Source organism: Aquarana catesbeiana, linkage group LG03 (assembly GCF_042186555.1).
Source record: "Aquarana catesbeiana isolate 2022-GZ linkage group LG03, ASM4218655v1, whole genome shotgun sequence".
Classification (NCBI taxonomy): Eukaryota; Metazoa; Chordata; class Amphibia; order Anura; family Ranidae; genus Aquarana; species Aquarana catesbeiana.
This window is the reverse complement of record NC_133326.1, coordinates 129,526,244-129,544,801: the sequence shown is the minus strand read 5'-3', so window position 1 is coordinate 129,544,801 and position 18,558 is coordinate 129,526,244. Positions and strand designations below refer to the sequence as shown.

The following is an 18,558-nucleotide window of genomic DNA, read 5'->3' as shown; positions in this document are numbered from 1 at the left end:
TTAAAATTAGCACTTTTGATTATTCATGTTCGTGTCCCATAGACTTTAACGGTGTTCGCATGTTCGAACGAACTTTTTTCCTGTTCGCATGTTCTGGTGCGAACCGAACAGGGGGGTGTTCGGCTCATCCCTAGTCCCCAATATTGGGGCTATGCGCATGCACGGAACAGCGCAATAGCGGAGAGAGGGGGCCGGAGACGACGGCGTCTGACGCACACATCGCCGTACGTCTTCCGGGTTGGGGGTACATAAGGCAGCCGTCATGGCTGCCTTGTGTGGATGGCGGACACCCGGAGGCTCCCGACCGATCAGCAATTATAGTAAGTGACCAGCCACTGCGGGGGTTATTCTATCTTCCCCCTTACCCCCCTGTATTAGATGATGTAGAAACCACGGTGTACCTCTTTCTTGGAGGACCCCGTGGGTACATCATCTCCCAACAATAAGTTGTTTTTAACATTACACCTTTCTTTCTAAGGGCCCCTCCAGCCTATGTATGCCTATGTATGCTGAAGTACTTTTCTAAAACGGTCGTTGGGAATCAACTCTCATCCCTGGGTGCCAGCAACAACTGACTTTTACTTTTCATTTAAGTGCTGGTGGGTGATGTCTTATTTCTACATTATGATTATTAACCTAACCAGTGTGGAGGGCTATCTCTATTCTGCTCCCTTATCCCCTCTTTTTCTCCTTTTCCTTTTTCCCCCCTTGTCTCCCCTCCCATCTTCCCCCCCCCTCCCTTCCCCCCCTTTCCTCTTCTCTTTTCCCCCCTCCCTCCTCCCTACCTGGCCCCCCCTCCATCTTTTCCCCCTCCCCCATTTCCCTTTCCCCTTTCCCTTCCCCTCTTCCTCTTCCTCTCCTCCCCCCCCTCTCCTCCCACCCTCGGTCCCCCCCCTGGCCTCCTTCCCCCCCCCCTTGTTTCCCCTTTTTTCCCTCCCTTCCTCTGTTCCCCTCCTTGCCTGGCTCCTCTCTCCCCCCCCTCCCCCCCCCCCCCCCTTTGAGCATTCCCTGGTTCCCCCTTTCCCTTCCACCCCCCTTTTTCCCTCCCCTTCCACTCCTTGCCCTCCCCCATCTTACCTTTCTTTTCTCCTCGCTCTTTTTTCCCCCCTTGTCTTCCTCCCCCTCTCCCCCCCCCCTTTTCTCCAACACCCCCCCCTTTCCTCTCCCTCCCCTCCCTCCCTTCCTCTCCCTTTCCCTTCCCCCCTTCCCCCTTCCCCCTTTCCTTTCCCTCACTGCCTTCCCACCCTATTCACTAAGCTGGCTATTACTCTACCATCAGTTGACACCCCACACCAACACTCATTATATATCTTTTGTTTTTACATAATAGTTCAGTTTGCCAAAAAAAAAACCCTTGCTCGCCCCCAGGGGAACGCCCATTGTGGGCGTCTCACAAGTGCCGTCCAAGCCCGAAGGGGCAGTGGTTGGTGAGTGTACTCTCAAAATTTGATTAATTACTCCAATGTCATGTTATTTACTTCATATTATCTTTTATTACTATGTATTTGTAATTTTGACTGTTTCACTTTATAGAAAATTTACTGGGACGCCTCCTGAGGAAGCGGCTTGACCACGAAACTGTCGAGTTTCACGTCCCCAAGTATTCAATAAACCTGCCTTCATTCACCTATGCGGGCGCTTTAAATTGTTATTAACATTGTATTGTAACATGTCCTAAACTATACTGCTGTTAATCTATATTGTACATATATAGATTTTTTAATATGTTTATTTTTGAATAAATTGAAATTTTACTTATTTTGTATCTTTCATGAGGTACCGCGATAGTCCGTAGCCGTCTCTTTTGGGTGAGGTAGGATTTAATTGGTCCTGGTCATTTCCTCTCCAACTTCCTCTATAAACAATTCTTGAAGGATGATGGTACCCACAAACTATACACCTCTCCTTTTTAACTTTGTGGCATCTACCTTATAAATATATATGGTAAATACAGGGTAAAAAACGCCAAAGAATCAATATAAAAACCACATTAAAAAATCACCATGCTATATGCTTATGATAATGCGGATTGTAATGATAATTTAATGCAATACAATATATGCTCAATCCTCACCCAAAAGGGCATTGCACCTATCAATCGTGTCCAGTTAAAATACCAGACAGATATTACATCCGCTAATGTGTAAGAGAGAACACAAAATAATAAAAAATATATATTATATGTTATATAATGTAAATAATCTACCATCAATAAAAACTAATAATAATAAAAATTGTCTCTTAATGAATATGACAAATGCGTACAAATATGTCTATATGTGTATATACATACACATGTATCCATAAAATAAGATTAAATGGGAAATAAAAAATAAAAAATAAATAATAAATTGACCCAAAATAAAATAGTTAATAATACAACCCCCAAATGGATCTCCTAAACCATAAAATAATGGGGAAAAACCCACCATTCCAGGTTAAGTGGAGGTTATATACCCGGAATAAACTCGATGTATCAAATTTATATAATAAAATCAATATAGACATTTATACATTGTATAAATGGGACAGGTACGCCGATACAGCATATAAAACAATCTCACCTAGAAAAATAGATATCAATACGGAGTGGATCTACAACTCAATATGACAGATGGACTAACACTTAACTAAAAAATGACCAAAAGGTTAAAAATTACTAAGGAAACATGTAACATCGAACTCCTTATTCAATCCACCAGGTGATAAAGAGCCGAGCTGGTATATCCACCAGGATTCACGTATACTAATCTCTCTAACATAATTAGAGCCTCTCCAGTTGCGTTTTGGTGTCTCTATTCCCTAAAACTTCATACCTTCCGTACTCTGGTTGTGCACCCTTTTAAAATGTACGGAGAGAAAATGTTTATCAAACCCTTTATGTATGTTCCTCACGTGCTCTTCCATACGATCCTTCAAAGCCCTAGTGGTACGACCAACATAAATAAGATAGCCCCTCCCAGTAATCTGTCCACAAGATCCGTGATGTGTCGAACCCGAGCGCCGGTAGACAACATACTGTTCGGGGCTTCAGGTCTTGGTTACAGATTTCCCTCTCTGTCCTTCTAAGAATTGAGTCCCCTACCACCAAAATTTGTCTTTGCTTTCCCTTCGCTTCCCCCTCACTCATCCATGCCACATCAGTAATCATCCATGCCACATCTATGCCACATCAGTGCTCAATTGTGCCACATCCATGCCACATCAATACTCATTTGTGCCACATCAGTACTCATCCGTGCCACATCAGTGCTCATCCATGCCCATCAGTGCTCATCTGTGCCACATCCATGCCACATCAGTTCTCATCCATGCCACATCAGTGCTCATCCATGCCACATTCATGCCACGTCAGTGCTCATCCGTGCCACATCCATGCCAAATGAGTGCTCATCCTTGCCAGATCAGTGCTCATCCGTGCCACATCAGTACTCATCCATGCCACATCAGTACTCATCCGTGCCACATCAGTGCTCATCTGTGTCACATCCATGCCACATCAGTACTCATCTGGAGGTGCTCCCTGCATGTTGGGTCGCTTTATGTAACCAGGCCGTGTAAAAGTCTCACACATGAGTAGCTGAATGTATTTTGAGGTGTCATTTTTGCTATGTACATGCTATATGTTAGAAATATCTTATAAATGGACAACTGTGTAAAAAAAATAAATAAATAAATAAAAATGTGTTTTCATTTTTTTTTCACATTTTCCAAAAACTTGTGAAAAAAATGGCATAGTCAAAAGACTTATTCTGCCTCATAGAATATACGTTGGGGTGTTTACTTTCCAAAATTTTTGGGCTTTTCCATTGTCCTGGTGCTCCAGGGCCTTCAAAAGTGTAAGGGTAGTCTGGAAATTATATATGTAATTTATGTCCCTAGAATGCCTGAAGGCTCTCCTTGCATATTGAGCCTCTCTATGTGGCCAGACTGTGTAAAAGTCTCACATATATGGTATCACCATACTCAGGAGGAGTAGCAGAATGTGTTTTGGGGTGTAGTTGCAAGTATACATATGCTGTGTGAGAGAAATAACCTGTTAATATGACATTGTTGCAGAAAAAAAAGAAAAAAAAAATCTTAATTTTGCCAAGAATTGTGGGAAAAAATTACAACTTCAAAAAACTCACCATGCCTCTTGGAATGTCTACTTTACAAAAAAGGGGTCATTTGGGGGGTATTTGTACTTTTCTGACTTGTTAATGTCTCAAGAAATAAGATAGGCCATCAGTACTTCAGGTGTGATCAATTTTAAGAGATTGGCACCATAGCTTGTGGACTCTATAACTTTCACAAAGACCAAATAATATACACTGATTTTGGTTATATTTACCAAAGACATGTAGCAGTATAATTTTTGGCCTAAATTTATGAAGAAAAATTTCAAATTTGCAAAATTTTATAACAGAAGCGAAGAAAAATGAATTTTTTAACAAAATTTTCGGTCTATTTTCATTTACAGCGCAAAAAATAAAAAACCCAGTGATGTGAAAAAAAGGACAAAAATTTCATATGAGTACAGTATTGCATGACTGAGTAATTGTCATTCAAAATGTGAGAGCACCGAAAGCTAAAAATTGGCCTGGTTAGGACGGGTGGTTTAAAGTGGTGTTCCACCCCAAAAAAAAATGCATAAATGAGCCTAAAAAAAAAAAAAAAAAAAAAAAATTGGAATTTTTTTTTTTTTTTTTACTCACCTCTAAATGCCTGTTGCTAGGGGGTCCCTAGTAGTCTGCCTCCTTCAGTGCCTGGGCTGGTGACATCACTTCCCCTCGGCGCAGGAAGGGCTCAGCTCTGCCCCCTCCCTCTTGTCAATCATATGGGACACGTGACAGATCCCATATGATTGCGCGGCCAATAACGGCACGCGGTGCCGCTCGCGCATTTGTGCAGTGTGTGCCCGGCTGTGAAGCCAACGCCGAGCGCCAACAGTTGCAATGCCGGACAGAGAGACGAGCGGGTCTTCAATCCCCCGCATTGCTGGACCCTGGGACAGGTAAGTGTCCAATTATTAAAAGTCAGCAGCTGCAGTATTTGTAGCTGCTGACTTTTAATTTTTTTTTTTTTTTTAGTGGGAACTCCTCTTTAAGTGTCCGGTCGGCAAGTGGTTAAGTAACCTCTTGATTTTCGATAAGAGACTAGCATGCATAAAAAAAAAAAGACGATCATTCGTCCGATAATCTCATTGTGTGTACCAGGCATTACGCTCTCCAAAATGGAAACAAAAGTTTTGCGTTTAGTTCTACTTTATTTTGTACCTACTTTTGTATCTGATCAGATTTCCATTGCTTGTACTTTATTCATTGTATACCATATATGAGATCTGTCATGTACATTGCAGACGTGTCTGGTGAAGTCAGGGATCAGTGCGAGTCCCTGGTAGTTATTATTAATGAAGAAGATATGTGTCAACAAGGATGTGTGTTCAGCAGAGTGACAGGACAGAGCTCCGCCCTCCTGCCATCTATAACACGCCTATGTGTGACAGTCCGCTCTAACGCCACGCCTTCCCCCGTCACGTGACCCGAGCCCTCTGTACGCTTGCTGCAGTTGAACAGAGAGGTGCGGGGATTTAAATGTATGTGTGATCGGTGTGTGTATGTAGAGGGAACGGGACGGGTTCTATAGCATGTCATCTCACTGATCATGCACTGATCTCATACTGCCATCTCTCTGCAGTACTTATTGTGAGCACCATGTATTTCCTTTATCGCTGCACTTCTCTTTAACTGTACTGAGTGTCATCTCCCAGCACTCCCTCCTCTCTCCTATTACTGACCTCTCTCTGATCAGTCCCTGCACTCTGTATTCTATATCTATGAGGATGATCTGTATTCTATATCTATGAGGATGATCTGTATTCTATATCTATGAGGATGATCTGTATTCTATATCTATGAGGATGATCTGTATTCTATATCTATGAGGATGATCTGTATTCTATGTCTGAGGATGATCTGTATTCTATATCTATGAGGATGATCTGTATTCTATGTCTGAGGATGATCTGTATTCTATGTCTGAGGATGATCTGTAGCATTGTGTTTATTGTTCAGGCATGCTGAGAGGAGAAGAATCCCCAGCATCATAGGAGATCTCATCATGTCCCCCTGGATCTTTTTCCTGGCCGGCTTCCTGCTCTGCTCTGCTGATCCCTCCTCGAGTCCTCCCAACATCATCCTGATATTTGCTGATGACATGGGATATGGAGATCTGGGTGTCTATGGGCACCCCACCTCCCACACCCCTAACCTGGACTCAATGGCCGCTAGAGGACTGCGCTTTACAAACTTCTACACCACCGGAGCCGTGTGCTCACCTTCCAGGTAATCATTCTATGGGGTAACCAATGGCTTTCTTTGGATGTTGGTTGCTCACCGACTCTGTCTGTAAAGTATTGCTCTTTTTAGATAAAACAGAACCAAGTATCATCTTGTAGTCCTAAGTAATTTTTGTATAGAATTTTATTATTAATAAGAAAAGCAGTAAAATAAATCCCCCTACCAGCAACAATAACCCTACCACTCCCAGGCAACAGTAGAACCCCCCCAGCAACAATAGATCCCCAAAAGCAACACTAGACCCAGCAACAATAGACCCTCTGCAACAACCCCCGTCCCCTCAGCAACAACAGATCCCCCCCAAAACCTAACACCCCGCCAGCAACAATAGATCTGCCAGCAACCAGCAAAAATATACCTCTCCCTCAACAGTAGATCCCTCCCAGCAACAATAGAACCCTCCAGTGGCAGCTGGGGCTCCCATTTTCTGAGGGAGGGGGGCGGTAAACAAGCCACCTGACCATCACCCCCCCCCCCCTCGTCGGCCAGTCCTTCAAACCCCCCATGCTCTGTCAAAATCCCCTCCCTCGTCGATCAACAAACCCTGTACTTACCCCATCTAAGGCGCGGGCCTGTGTCTCCTCGGCGGCTTCGCCCTGAACCCGCCTCCTGATTCGCCGGTAGGCGAATCAGGAAGATAATAGGGAATGTTAATTTGCTATTGCCACACAACTGAGTGGGCTCAGGGCACAGTGCTCTTCGCCCCGAGCCCACCCTTTTTTGAAGCCAATTAGAGCCTCAGGCTCTAATCATGTGCTTCAAAAAAAAAATTGAAATCCATGTGTCTGGCACCCTGCATGTAGATTAGGGGCCAGGTGCAGAAATTAGGGGGGCCCCTGCGCCCCTGATGGAGCGGCCACCACTGGAACCCTCCCTCAAATCCCCCCCAGCAACAATAGATTCCCCAACAACCAGTATCAATGGACCCACCAGCCCACCAGAGCACCCTTGCCATTACATACATTTAGTGCTGGAGGTGCATTCCCCTGTGTTCCTGCTAGAAATTTATATATATATATATATATATATATATATATATATATATATATATATATATATATTCAATTCACTTGTAGAGGAGAACCGCACTCTGCTTACAGTTTAGTGCCAGCAATCAGGTCTTCCCACTGACCTCGTATATAGAAGAAAAGTCCAAGAGGTTGCTGCACTTAAAAACTTCTTTGCTTTATTTCACAATATCTTCAGGAGAGATTTACAAAGCAAGCATAATCATTCCAAGCAATATCAAAGGCAACAATTGCCTACACAGTTTCAGATATGAGTAGATTCAGATATGAATGGATTACCTGCTCTGTGCAGTGGATTTGCACAGAGCAGTCTGGATCTTCCTCTTCACGGGTCCCACTTCGCTGCTCCTGGCCCCTCACTCCTATTGAGTGCCCCCACAGCAAGCAGCTTGCTATGTGGGCAACTGAGCCAAGCTGCAGCTCCGTGTGTGTCCCCTCTCTCTTCTGATTGGCTAACTGACTTGGACAAATGGCACCGCTGCTGTGTCTCAGCCAGTCAGGAGAGAGAGTCCCGGATGGCCGAGGGACTCGTGGACATCGCTGGATAGAGAGGGGGCTCAGGTAAGTATTAGGGGGCTGGGAGGGAGGCGGGGGGGGGGGGAGGGTGCTGCACACAGAAGGCTTTTTGTCTTAAACTAAAAAACCTTCTGCCTTTACAACCCCTTTAACTTTTTTCTACCTTCATTTAACAATGGGAAAGAATAGGAATAGCATTTTTTAGGGCTATAATGTAATAAATCATTTATGTATATTATGTTTTCAGGTCCGCTTAGAAAAGGAAATGTAGCAGAGTATTGTTCTTAGATGTTATGCAATTTAGTATGAGTTCTCAGTTTGCTTGCTACTTTTCGATTTGGTTCATTCCTCTCTGTTGTTTTAATGGTCATCTTCTTAAAGTATAACTAAAGGCAAAACCTCCTCCTTTTTTTTTTTTTTTTTTTTAGTTTTGGATAGAGTAGAGATGCATTAAAACGCCTGCCAGTTTTTTATGCTGTCTCTGCCACTGTTAAAGGAGAAGTATGTGTTTTGGCCCCCCCCCCCATTATACTTACCTAGGTGGATGCAGCATCGGTCCCCCGGTGCCTCTGCACTGAGAACAGAGCCAACGAACGCCGCCGATGGCTCAGTTCTCTCAGCTCCCCGAGCAGAGAGCTGCTGACTGTCAATCAGCAGCTCTCTTCTCTGCTCCTCCATGCTCACTGGAGCACTGAGCTGTGGAGGGGCACTGTGGAGGGAGCACTGAGCTGTGGAGCCGTCTCTGTGGCTTGCTGAGAGTCTGAGACACCTATCAGTCCAGGCACCTGGCGGATCCAGACTTCCAGAGTCAGGATGACGCAGTGCATGGATTGATCTGTGTAACATCAGCAGAGAGCGGACTTCGGACCACTCTCTGCTGAAGATGAAGTGCAAAACAAATTGCACTCCTGTGACCCAAAGAAGAAGCCCAGCAAAACGAGCTCACGCTGGACTTCTCCTGTAAGGAGAGGCACCCTCTTTTTGTATTGTTTACCATTATCAGCGAATGTAAAAGAAAACCCCGAATGTTGTGTTTTCCACAGAAAGGTAATTGAGGGGAAATCTTCCAATGAGGACACTAGTTCTGGTAACCTGGGGGTCCCCAAGGAAATCCCTTAATTTGCAGGGATTTCCTCTCACTGTCTGTTTGGCTATGGGATAGGAAGTGAAGAGAAATCCCTGCAATGGTACACAGACGGCAAAAAGAAATCTGACAAGGGTTATAAACCTCTCTTACTTTATCCAAAATTAAAAAAAAAGTTTTACCTATAGTTCTACTTTAATGCCTTTTTTTTTTCTCTATCCTCTAGAGCTAGCCTCCTGACAGGTCGTTTCCAAACTCGTTCTGGAGTGTACCCTGGTGTGTTCTACCCCAGCTCAGTTGGAGGTTTGCCTCTCAGTGAGGTCACCATTGCTGAAGTATTACAGTCCCGTGGTTATGTCACAGCCATGGCAGGTAAATGGCACTTGGGCCTCGGGCTGAATGGGACTTTCCTGCCAACTCGACAAGGGTTTCAGCACTTCTTGGGAGTTCCCTATTCCCACGATCAGGTATAAAGCTTCTGGAAAGGTGACGTGACTATTATTTGTAACCCTCCTAGTCAGAGTGTGTCCACACAGCGAGAGGGGTGTAGTAAAGACTTTACTAGGATTATATGTGTTTGTTAATTACTGACAGCTTACACCAGGGGTGTCCCACTTGCAGCCCATGACAACTATGAATGCGGCCCAACACAATCATACACTTACTTAAAAATATAGACCTTTTTTGGAATCTTTTGTAAAAACGCGTTTACACGTGATATTAACGTCTTATTTTTTTTCATCTGTAAAAATAACAAACGTGTCATGCTTACTTCCTCTATGCAGTGGTTTTGCATAGAGCAGCCCAGATCCTCCTCTTCTTGGGTCCCTCGCTGGCTCTCCTGGGTCCTCCCTCTTGCCGAGTATCCCCACAGCAAGCAGCTTGCTATGGGGGCACCCATGCCAAGTTGCTGCTCTGTGTGTCCATTCAGACACAGAGCTGCGGTTCCGCCCTGCCCCCTCTTTCTCTTCATTGGCTCACTGACTTTGACAGCAGCGGGAGCCAATGGTGCCCGCTGTGTGTCTCAGCCAATCGGGAGTGAGACTTCCGGACAGCAGAGACTCTCATGCAACATCGCTGGATCAAGATGGGCTCAGGTAATTATGAGGGGGGCTGCTGCACACAGAAGGATTTTTATCTTAATGCATAGAATGCATTAGGATAAAAAAAAAAAACCTTCTGCCTTTAGAACCACTTTAACGAATGAATGCGGCTGAAGAAAAACTTGACAGTGTCCCTTTACTGGACCTTATAAAAGTTTTATCTGCCAAAGAATAATATCCCACTCTTCACAATCACACCTCATTCATGTTGTCAGTTCTTGGCAACACCTATAGTTGTGAGCAACTATTTTGAAGTAGGGGTGAGCTGAACACACCCCGGTTCGGTTCGCCCCAGAACATGCGAACAGGCAAAAAATTAGTACGAACAAGCGAACACCGTTAAAGTCTATGGGACACGAACATGAAAAATCAAGTGCTCATTTTAAAGGCTTTTATGCAACTTATTGCCATAAAAAGTGTTTGGGGACCCAGGTTCTGACATGCATCAATGCAAAAAAAAGTTTTTAAAATGCCCGTTTTGTCAGGAGCAGTGATTTTAATAAAGCCTAAAGTGAAACAATAAAAATGAAATATTCCTTTAAATATCATGCCTGGGGGGGTGTCTATAATATGCCTGTAAAGTAGCACATTTTTCCTGTGTTTAGAACAATACCACAGCAAAATGACATTTCTAAAGGAAGAAAAGTCATTTAAAACTGCTTGCGGCTGTAATGAATTGTCAGATCCTGGCAATATAGATAAAAATAATTGAAAAAAAAATGGCGTTGGGGTCCTCCCAAAATCCATACCAGGCGGGGGGCTTATCGGAATCTGGAAGAATTTTTAAACAAAGGCATTGCAGATAGAATATTAAACAAAAAAGAAGGTAGGTACTTATTACCAGATGCACCCAAAGTAACTATCATATACTAAGTACCAAAAGTCCACAAACATAAAACTAAACTACCAGGAAGGCCCATAATTAGTGGGACTACAAAGTAAAAATAGATCAAATAAAACTAAGGACAAGGTCACATTCATTTCAGGATTTAATAGTCAATACAGAATACTAGAAGGGATTGTGAAAAAGAATTGGCCGATAATTTGCACTGAGCCAAATCCTCCCACCAAAACCAGCATTCATTTATAGAAAAGCAAAAAGAATAAGGGATATTATTGTGAAATATGTACCCAACCCCCCCCCCAAAAGAATGACAACTTTTTTCAACCATAAAGGTTTTTATAGATGTGGAAAATGCAAACCATGCAGGCTTACAAATAAGACAAATAGGAAAATCACAGGATTCCAATCCTACGCAACAAAACGGGAATTTAAAATTGATAAGCTCATAACATGTGGTAGCACACGTTACCTACATACTGGAGTGCAGTTGTGGGCTCCAGTATGTAGGTAGAACAACTAGAGCCTTGCCTGTTCGAATAGGCGAACATGTGAGAAACATTAAAAAGGGGTGGAAACATCACAGTGTCTCAAAGCACTTTAGGGATGTACATAAGAGACCCACGACATCTCAAATTTTATGCTATTGATAGAATAGAACAGGACTGGAGAAATCTGATTTGCGTAGAGAGGTATCACGTAATGAAACCTACTGGATATTCCGATTAAATACGATGAGACCTCAAGGGATGAATGTGGAAGTAGATGTGAACTGCTTCATAGAAGATTATTGACTCGTGCACTTTTTAGTAATTTTATTTTATATTAAAATTTTTAAATTTTATTTTAATTTCATTTTTAATACTATTTTTTATTTTATTTTTGTTTTTGTTGTTTTTTATTTTTATTTTATTTTAATATTTTTTTTATTTTCATTTTCATCTTGATTTTTATTTTCATTGGATATATTTATCTGTATTTTTTTATTGTGTTTGTGTTTTTTTTCATTTTTTTTTTCATTTTTATATATATATATATATATATATATATATATATATATATATATATATATATATATATATATATATATATATATATATATATATATATATATATATATATATATATATATATATTTTTTTTTTTTTTCTATTTTGATTATTTCCTTTTGATGCACGTGTCTGTGATCTTTAGGAGCAGTTTAAGTTTGGGTAAGGCAATTAGGTTTGAAAAGTACTTTTTTTTTTTTTTTTTTTTTTTTTTTTATATGATTTAATTACATTTTAATTAAATTTATGGTTCAATTAGATTTTATTAATTTTCAACAAAGTTATAAAACATAGTAACAAAGAAAAAGCAACAACAATGCCAGGGACCTGACACCAGGCCTCAAGGCATACCAGGGTACAGAAATGTATGTAAGAGTTAAGATCAATTAATCAAGTGGTAATCATTTACAGTATTGCGTTGTCTAAATTTTAATTAAATTTAAATAGTAAATTGTGGATATGTTAAGAGACAGATGAATTTGTAGCCTATATAGGTTTGGGTTTTTAAGATTGTAAAAGTGATCCAGCTGTGTGCATGGGGGAACCCTGTAGACAGTTAGGAGGTGCCCATATAGTATATAGAATGCGTGATACAGAGCAGGCTGGCAATGATTGTGGACAGCGGGGATATGAATAATAACTAATAACAATAGATATATACTGAGGGAAAGCAGACATTGTATCCAGTAGTTAAGATGGCAGCTCAACCACTTCCGGTATTGCGACACGGCCGTTTCCGGCTGTTTGGCACGCAGATAGGGCAATATACAACCAAAAGGGGTATAAATGATAGGAGGGGCATAGACACAGCAGCTTCCTGATGACGCAAATGATATTGCGAAACGCGTAGAGGCTGCTGGGAGATTTTCCTTGTCACTTCTGGTCTAACGAAAATGAGGCTCGGAACGCACGCCACCATGAGGAGACTCAGCAATAGAGGGGGGGACAAACTGAGACTCTGCTCTCCATACACATGGCTGGATTAGCTTGGTGTCGGCTTAGAGGCACTATAACATGTGAGTTCAAATGAGAGTTACATACTACACTTATGATGGCTATCCATATGTTTTTATGAGAACTAAACAGAGCAAGAGGCACTACTATACTGCTTGGAAAGGCTGCTACTGGATCCATCATAAACGGAGTGGTTATCCTAAATAAATAAACCAAAGGCGCATATTCTAAATATATCTGGTGAGTGGCCATTGCATTAGGTGGTGGTGAAGTCACATTAAGCAGTGGAAGTAGAAGCACTTTATATTGAGAAGGAACGTTGCACAGAAGTGATAACTCACTAAGGACATTCAGTGTACTGTGGTGTACACATATATGTTGAGGATATATATTGCACTGTGTTGTACACTTATATGTTGACATTTGAGATTTAATGGTCAGAGAGTAACATTGGCACGTATTTAATTTTTTTATTACTTTTTTGCACTAGCACTTTAATAGCTGCTGGCAGTACCGTAAGGTATTTTTCATCAGTGGTAAGGTTTGCATAAGGATTATGATGTGTTGTAAGAAAATTTGGATACACAATAGTGGGCACAGAGCAGCACGTTATTTAGGATAGTCTTATTTTGCACTTGTATATTTTGTTTATTTTTTAGGAGTGGTAATACATTTTTAGAAGTTAGCGCAATCCACTTACTACATTTAACTTGCATATAAGCCTTTAAAATTAGCACTTTTGGTTTTTCATGTTAGTGTCCCATAGACTTGAACGGTGTTCCGCGGTTTTTCGAATTTGCCATGAACACCGTATAATGTTCGCTTCGAACATCAGGCTCATCCCTATGTTCAAGGATGAAACAGACAAAGCGCAAAATTAGGCCCAAAATATCTAATGAGCACCTTGAGAATTCATTGACAATTGCTAATACTTCCTTCAAACCAGATATTGATGCTTTCGTTCATCAAAAACAGTGTAAGATATCGTACTAGTTTTATGTTGCCCTCTTCTACTTTTATAATAAAAATAGGTACATTATCTATATCCATGATTGTTAACTTGTAATATGCCTGACTTTTTCTGCTCATCAGCTATCTTTATTGTTAGTGTATTTTATTTGTGGCCCAAGACAATTCCTCTTCTTCCAATGTGGACCAGGAAGGTTAAAAGGTTAGACACTCCTGCCTTACACATTCATTAGCAGTGGGTTTTGCTATTACGTAGCAAGATTAGAGAGGGAAAACCTGCAATGTGCCTTAGTGCTGGCATATTGCAAAGTAGTAATGGTGCACTAAAACGGTTTTAACATTTTAATTCAATGCTGAATTTGCCTGTGAGTGTTCTTGGATCTACACAGAGCTAAAATGGGTTGGGAGTAGGACAAGGAATGAGTTTGGGCAAGGGTCAAACCCAGAAGGAATCTCAGTGCTAGGCCAATCGACTACTGCTGAGTTATTCCCCACACCATGCTGCATGTTCAAAAAGGGGTTGAGATGTTCATGACATCATTGACTTAATAGGGCCATGTACATTCCCATTCCTTTGCATATGTGCAACTGCAGGTCCGGGGATGCCTTGGCCACAGCTGATTGGGCCAGCACTGTTGGCTTCTTTCCAGGTTCAGCCAGACATGGGTTCAGACTCCTTCCTGGTTTGGATGCTCAAAACTGATATTTTGGTTTTTCATAGATGCCAGCGACTTGATTTTTGTCTAAAGAGTCATGAATCAGATATGGGGATAAACCTTGATAACCTCCTTCTGAAAATGTTAGTTGACTGTTATACCAACCTAATAACTTTATTATTTTCTGACACGTTAACCCCAAAACAGATCAAGTCGGATAAAATTCAACATTCTGGCTGTATCCTTAGAATAGGAGGGGGAGCTTCTTATTCCAGGGAGGGTTCTGCATACATGAGTTACTTGGCTTGTCCACTTGACAAGGCTTAGAAGCTTATCAGCGATTTCACAATGTTTGATATTCCATAATATTGAGAATACTTCAGAGGAATTATTGTTTTTCTTGTGGTAGCATTAGGATGGACACCTATGGTTAAAGGGTAACTCCACTGTTGTGGGAAAAAAATAACAAATAAAGAAAAAAATATTATAGCGTATACAATTGCGATACAAGTCATAAATGAATGTTATTAATAAATGAATGTTAAAATTATCTTTCCTTTTCAATCTGCAATGCTGTAATTTTCTGAAAATTCCATGTGGCTACCTGGAGGTGTTCTGTACACAGAATGTGTACTGACCCCCCCCCCCCCCGAAACATCATTTCCTGCTTATGTGATTGGCTCACCAATTTTCCCATAAGTTTGCCCAAAGATAGAAGTCAAATTTCAGGCATCCCCTGCAACAAAAATGGCATTTTTGGTGAGATACTTCCAGTAGGAAATCACGTCTAAAGGGATGCAGGCCCAGCAGCTTTCCTCATTAGAGCTTTGCAGGTGCACAGCTGATTGATAATTATGAAACTACTCCCATTCTCCCATTAAATACACTCTCCCACATGGATACTGACAAGCACACAGGGATTTCTTCAGAATAACGAAAAGTAGGAATAGGCAACAAGTTTGATAAAATCCGTGCACTGTACATAGATCACCCAGAGGGGAATGTTTTTTTTCTCAACAAAAGTGAAGTTACACTTCAACTTTAGGGGAGCCATAGTTTTTAGTCGGTTTCCGCTGGGGTTTATGGAGGCCTAAGAAACCATGACTTGGCCCCAAATTACTTGGAGATAAAATAAAACTTAAAATATATTAGTAATATACTGCAGAGGTTTGCTATCTGTCCTATACTTTATTTATGTTTTTTTTACATGCAGGGCCCCTGTCAGAATCTAATATGCTTCCCTCCAGACACGCGTTGTTATGGGACATGTGATTTGGGTGAAGCTCTTCTGCCGGTGTTCATTGATGAGAATATCTTGCAGCAACCCGTGGACTTTACTGAACTCATCCCTCTGTATGAGCAGTTCAGCAAATCATTTATTCAGAAAGCAGCTGAACAGAATAAACCATTCTTCCTCTACTATGCGGCACATGTGAGTCACCACTTTACTTATTCTTAAAGTACTATGAGCAACAAGCAATGCATTCAGTGTTGTTCTCACACTGGGGAGAGTTCTGAAATAAAACAAGGTCAAAAAGCAATGTCCTTTCCTGGTACAGAAAGAAAGGGATCCAGAAGGATGGATATACACATTTCACCTTAGGAATAGAAGGATAATGTATATGTTGTCCCTCACTATCCTTAAGCCGGTCATAGATGATACGATTTTCTTACCTGTAACCACAGAATGCAGGAAAGAAAATTGTTAAATTCTCCCATCAACAGTCAGTGTGGGGGGAAAACACAGTGCACAGTGATTATTGCTAGCGACCAATATTTGTATCTTAAAAATCTGACATGCTGGTTGTACCCAAGTCGATCCCTGAATTGTCTTGGGAACATTCAGCCTGCCCATAGATGGCCAGATGGTTCTTGCTGAACTGGCTGAGATTTGAACGGTCTATGGCTGGCTTTAGAGACCTTGTGACCAACTTAAAAAGTTGCAGGTAAAAGAACACAAACATTTTAATAGTTTACTTGCTGTGTTTTTCCTTTCCATAGATGATTTTTTTTTTCTTCACTTATAATTAGCCTTTGAACATTTTATAGACTATTTGACTACTCCAGGAGAGTCCGTTCCCTAGCACAGCCCATCCTTCCTTGCACATCACAGCTCTCTCCTTTGCTGGAAGTGTATAATTACTGTCTGTGCTGGCCTAGCTACATTGCCATTTTGTTTCCCTTCCCTACACAACCTTTTATGTTGCCGCAATGGGATGAGTAAAAATAAATATTACTTGAGTGTCAGCTCTGGGACTGCTGACATCACCTCCAAGATGGCGACACTCAGCAGCAGTCTCAGGGCTTTTTGATGTCTACACAAAAGGAGGTATTTTCCAGTAAATAGCATGCAGAAAAAATGTTAAATGCACATACAGCTTTATGGAAAATCATTGAAATCAATGTTCTGACCACAGGATTTCTTTAAATGATGACTAATTCTGTTTTTGTGAATCTTTGAAGAAATTTACTTCTCCAATAGGAATATTGCTGATGTCATTGATGCAGTCCATGGGATTTTCATCCTGCTCCTGGCATCACTGACTTTGAGCAATGTAGCCAGTGGTGCCACAATCTATCTAAACTGTCTTGCATGCTTCCTCCAGATTAGTGGCTCACTGTTTAGTAAATGGTAAATATTGGTAGCCCTAAAATTTGCAGCCTTTAAAAACAAGTGGGGAAAAAATGACAGAGCTCCTTCTCTCACTATACTAGTCAGTGGGAATTCAAAAGTCGCTTAATGCAGATTGATGCCGCTTAGATGGTCAAATTCAAAGAAGAACTTCTTGCATAGCTTCTCTTTCTTTTCTTCCCCATTTCACTCAGGGCAGATAAATCCATCTCCCTTTACTTCCTGGAGAGTAGTGGTTAATGATTCTTACTCTGAATGGTCCAAGTTTATCAATGGTGTACCTCAAGGTTCATTGTTGGGACCCTTACTTTTCAATATCTTTATAAATGATATAGGATCTGGGATTAAAAGTACCATTTCAGTCTTTGCAGATGACACCAAGCTATGCAGTGGAATAACGTCCTTACGTGCTGAGCTCCACTGGATTAATCTTTGCTGGGGCAAGCTATGCAGCCCAATCCATTCAAAGTATCTTTTCAGGCCAAATTGAATGGTACCCGGGCCCCGTGGCAGAAGAAATGAGGTTTAGCCCATAACGCTTCTCTTTTTTTGAGAGCTGGAACCCAGGGATCCAGTGCTTTGGTTTTTTCAGCCATAAAACTTCCAGGCGGGGTGCTATACGGGTCCAAGAGAGTGAAACCCCAATAAAAAGGGGCCCTGGTCCTTAAAGGTTTTTTAACGGAGCCCGCCGTGAGGGGTGAAGATTGCGTCTGTTTGGTTTTACCACAGAATCCCTGCAGCGGGATAAGGTAAGTGGTGATTCCTAAAGAATTTTACATTTTCTTATGGATTTTCTCCTTGTAGTAAATGTTGCCATGCCTAAAGTCGCCACCGGGGGCTGTAAAAAGCACGTACCTTGTTCATGTTTCCTATATTTCGCTCTGTGTCAGCAGTAGCTGCAGGCTTCCTCTGGCTAACCAGTCCCAAGCTTCCGGTAAGATGTTCGAGGGGTTTTTTTTTACTAAAAACACCCCCCACCTGGACAGGAATTTCTCTCCCCTCTCCCAGATTAGGCAGGGGGAGCCCAGAACGATCGGCGGATGCCGCTCTGCTCCCTCTTCCACCACCTCAGCACGGCGGTTCTTCATCTGCTTTCCTCCTCTCCACCACCTGCTCCCATACACGCCGATCCCGTCGGATCGGAGGCCCGCTCGTGCTTGGGAAATGATCTTTTTTAAAAGAGAGGGGGGTGCGGTAGGAAGACGGAGGGGGCATAGCTTGGCACGGCGTTGCCGTGCCTCAACGTCCACAGCGCGGGTGCATAATAAAAAGCCCCATTTGCAGGCTGACGGAAGGACACGAGCAGATGTGGGCATGTAAGTGGTGACACAGGCATTCCCAAGGCACGTTTACTAAGCATCAGGCTGAGCATTAAATAGCTGCGG

At 41.9% G+C, this 18,558-nt stretch overlaps 1 protein-coding gene across 3 annotated transcripts in view; it reads left to right on the top strand.

Annotated features, from left to right (window-relative positions):
• The first annotated feature begins 5,477 nt into the window (after positions 1–5,477).
• ARSA (arylsulfatase A) overlaps positions 5,478–18,558 on the top strand; it is a 67,576-nt gene continuing 54,495 nt past the window's right edge. The window contains exons 1-4 of one of the 3 annotated variants that reach the window (XM_073619223.1): positions 5,478–5,562; positions 6,057–6,326; positions 9,196–9,436; positions 15,755–15,973. In XM_073619223.1, the coding sequence (XP_073475324.1) occupies positions 6,103–6,326; positions 9,196–9,436; positions 15,755–15,973 (684 nt within the window). In that variant the 5' untranslated portion in view covers positions 5,478–5,562; positions 6,057–6,102. Of the gene's footprint in view, positions 5,579–5,666; positions 5,688–6,056; positions 6,327–9,195; positions 9,437–15,754; positions 15,974–18,558 lie in introns of those variants that run through there. The other 2 variants (XM_073619221.1, XM_073619224.1) reach the window with 2 other exon arrangements.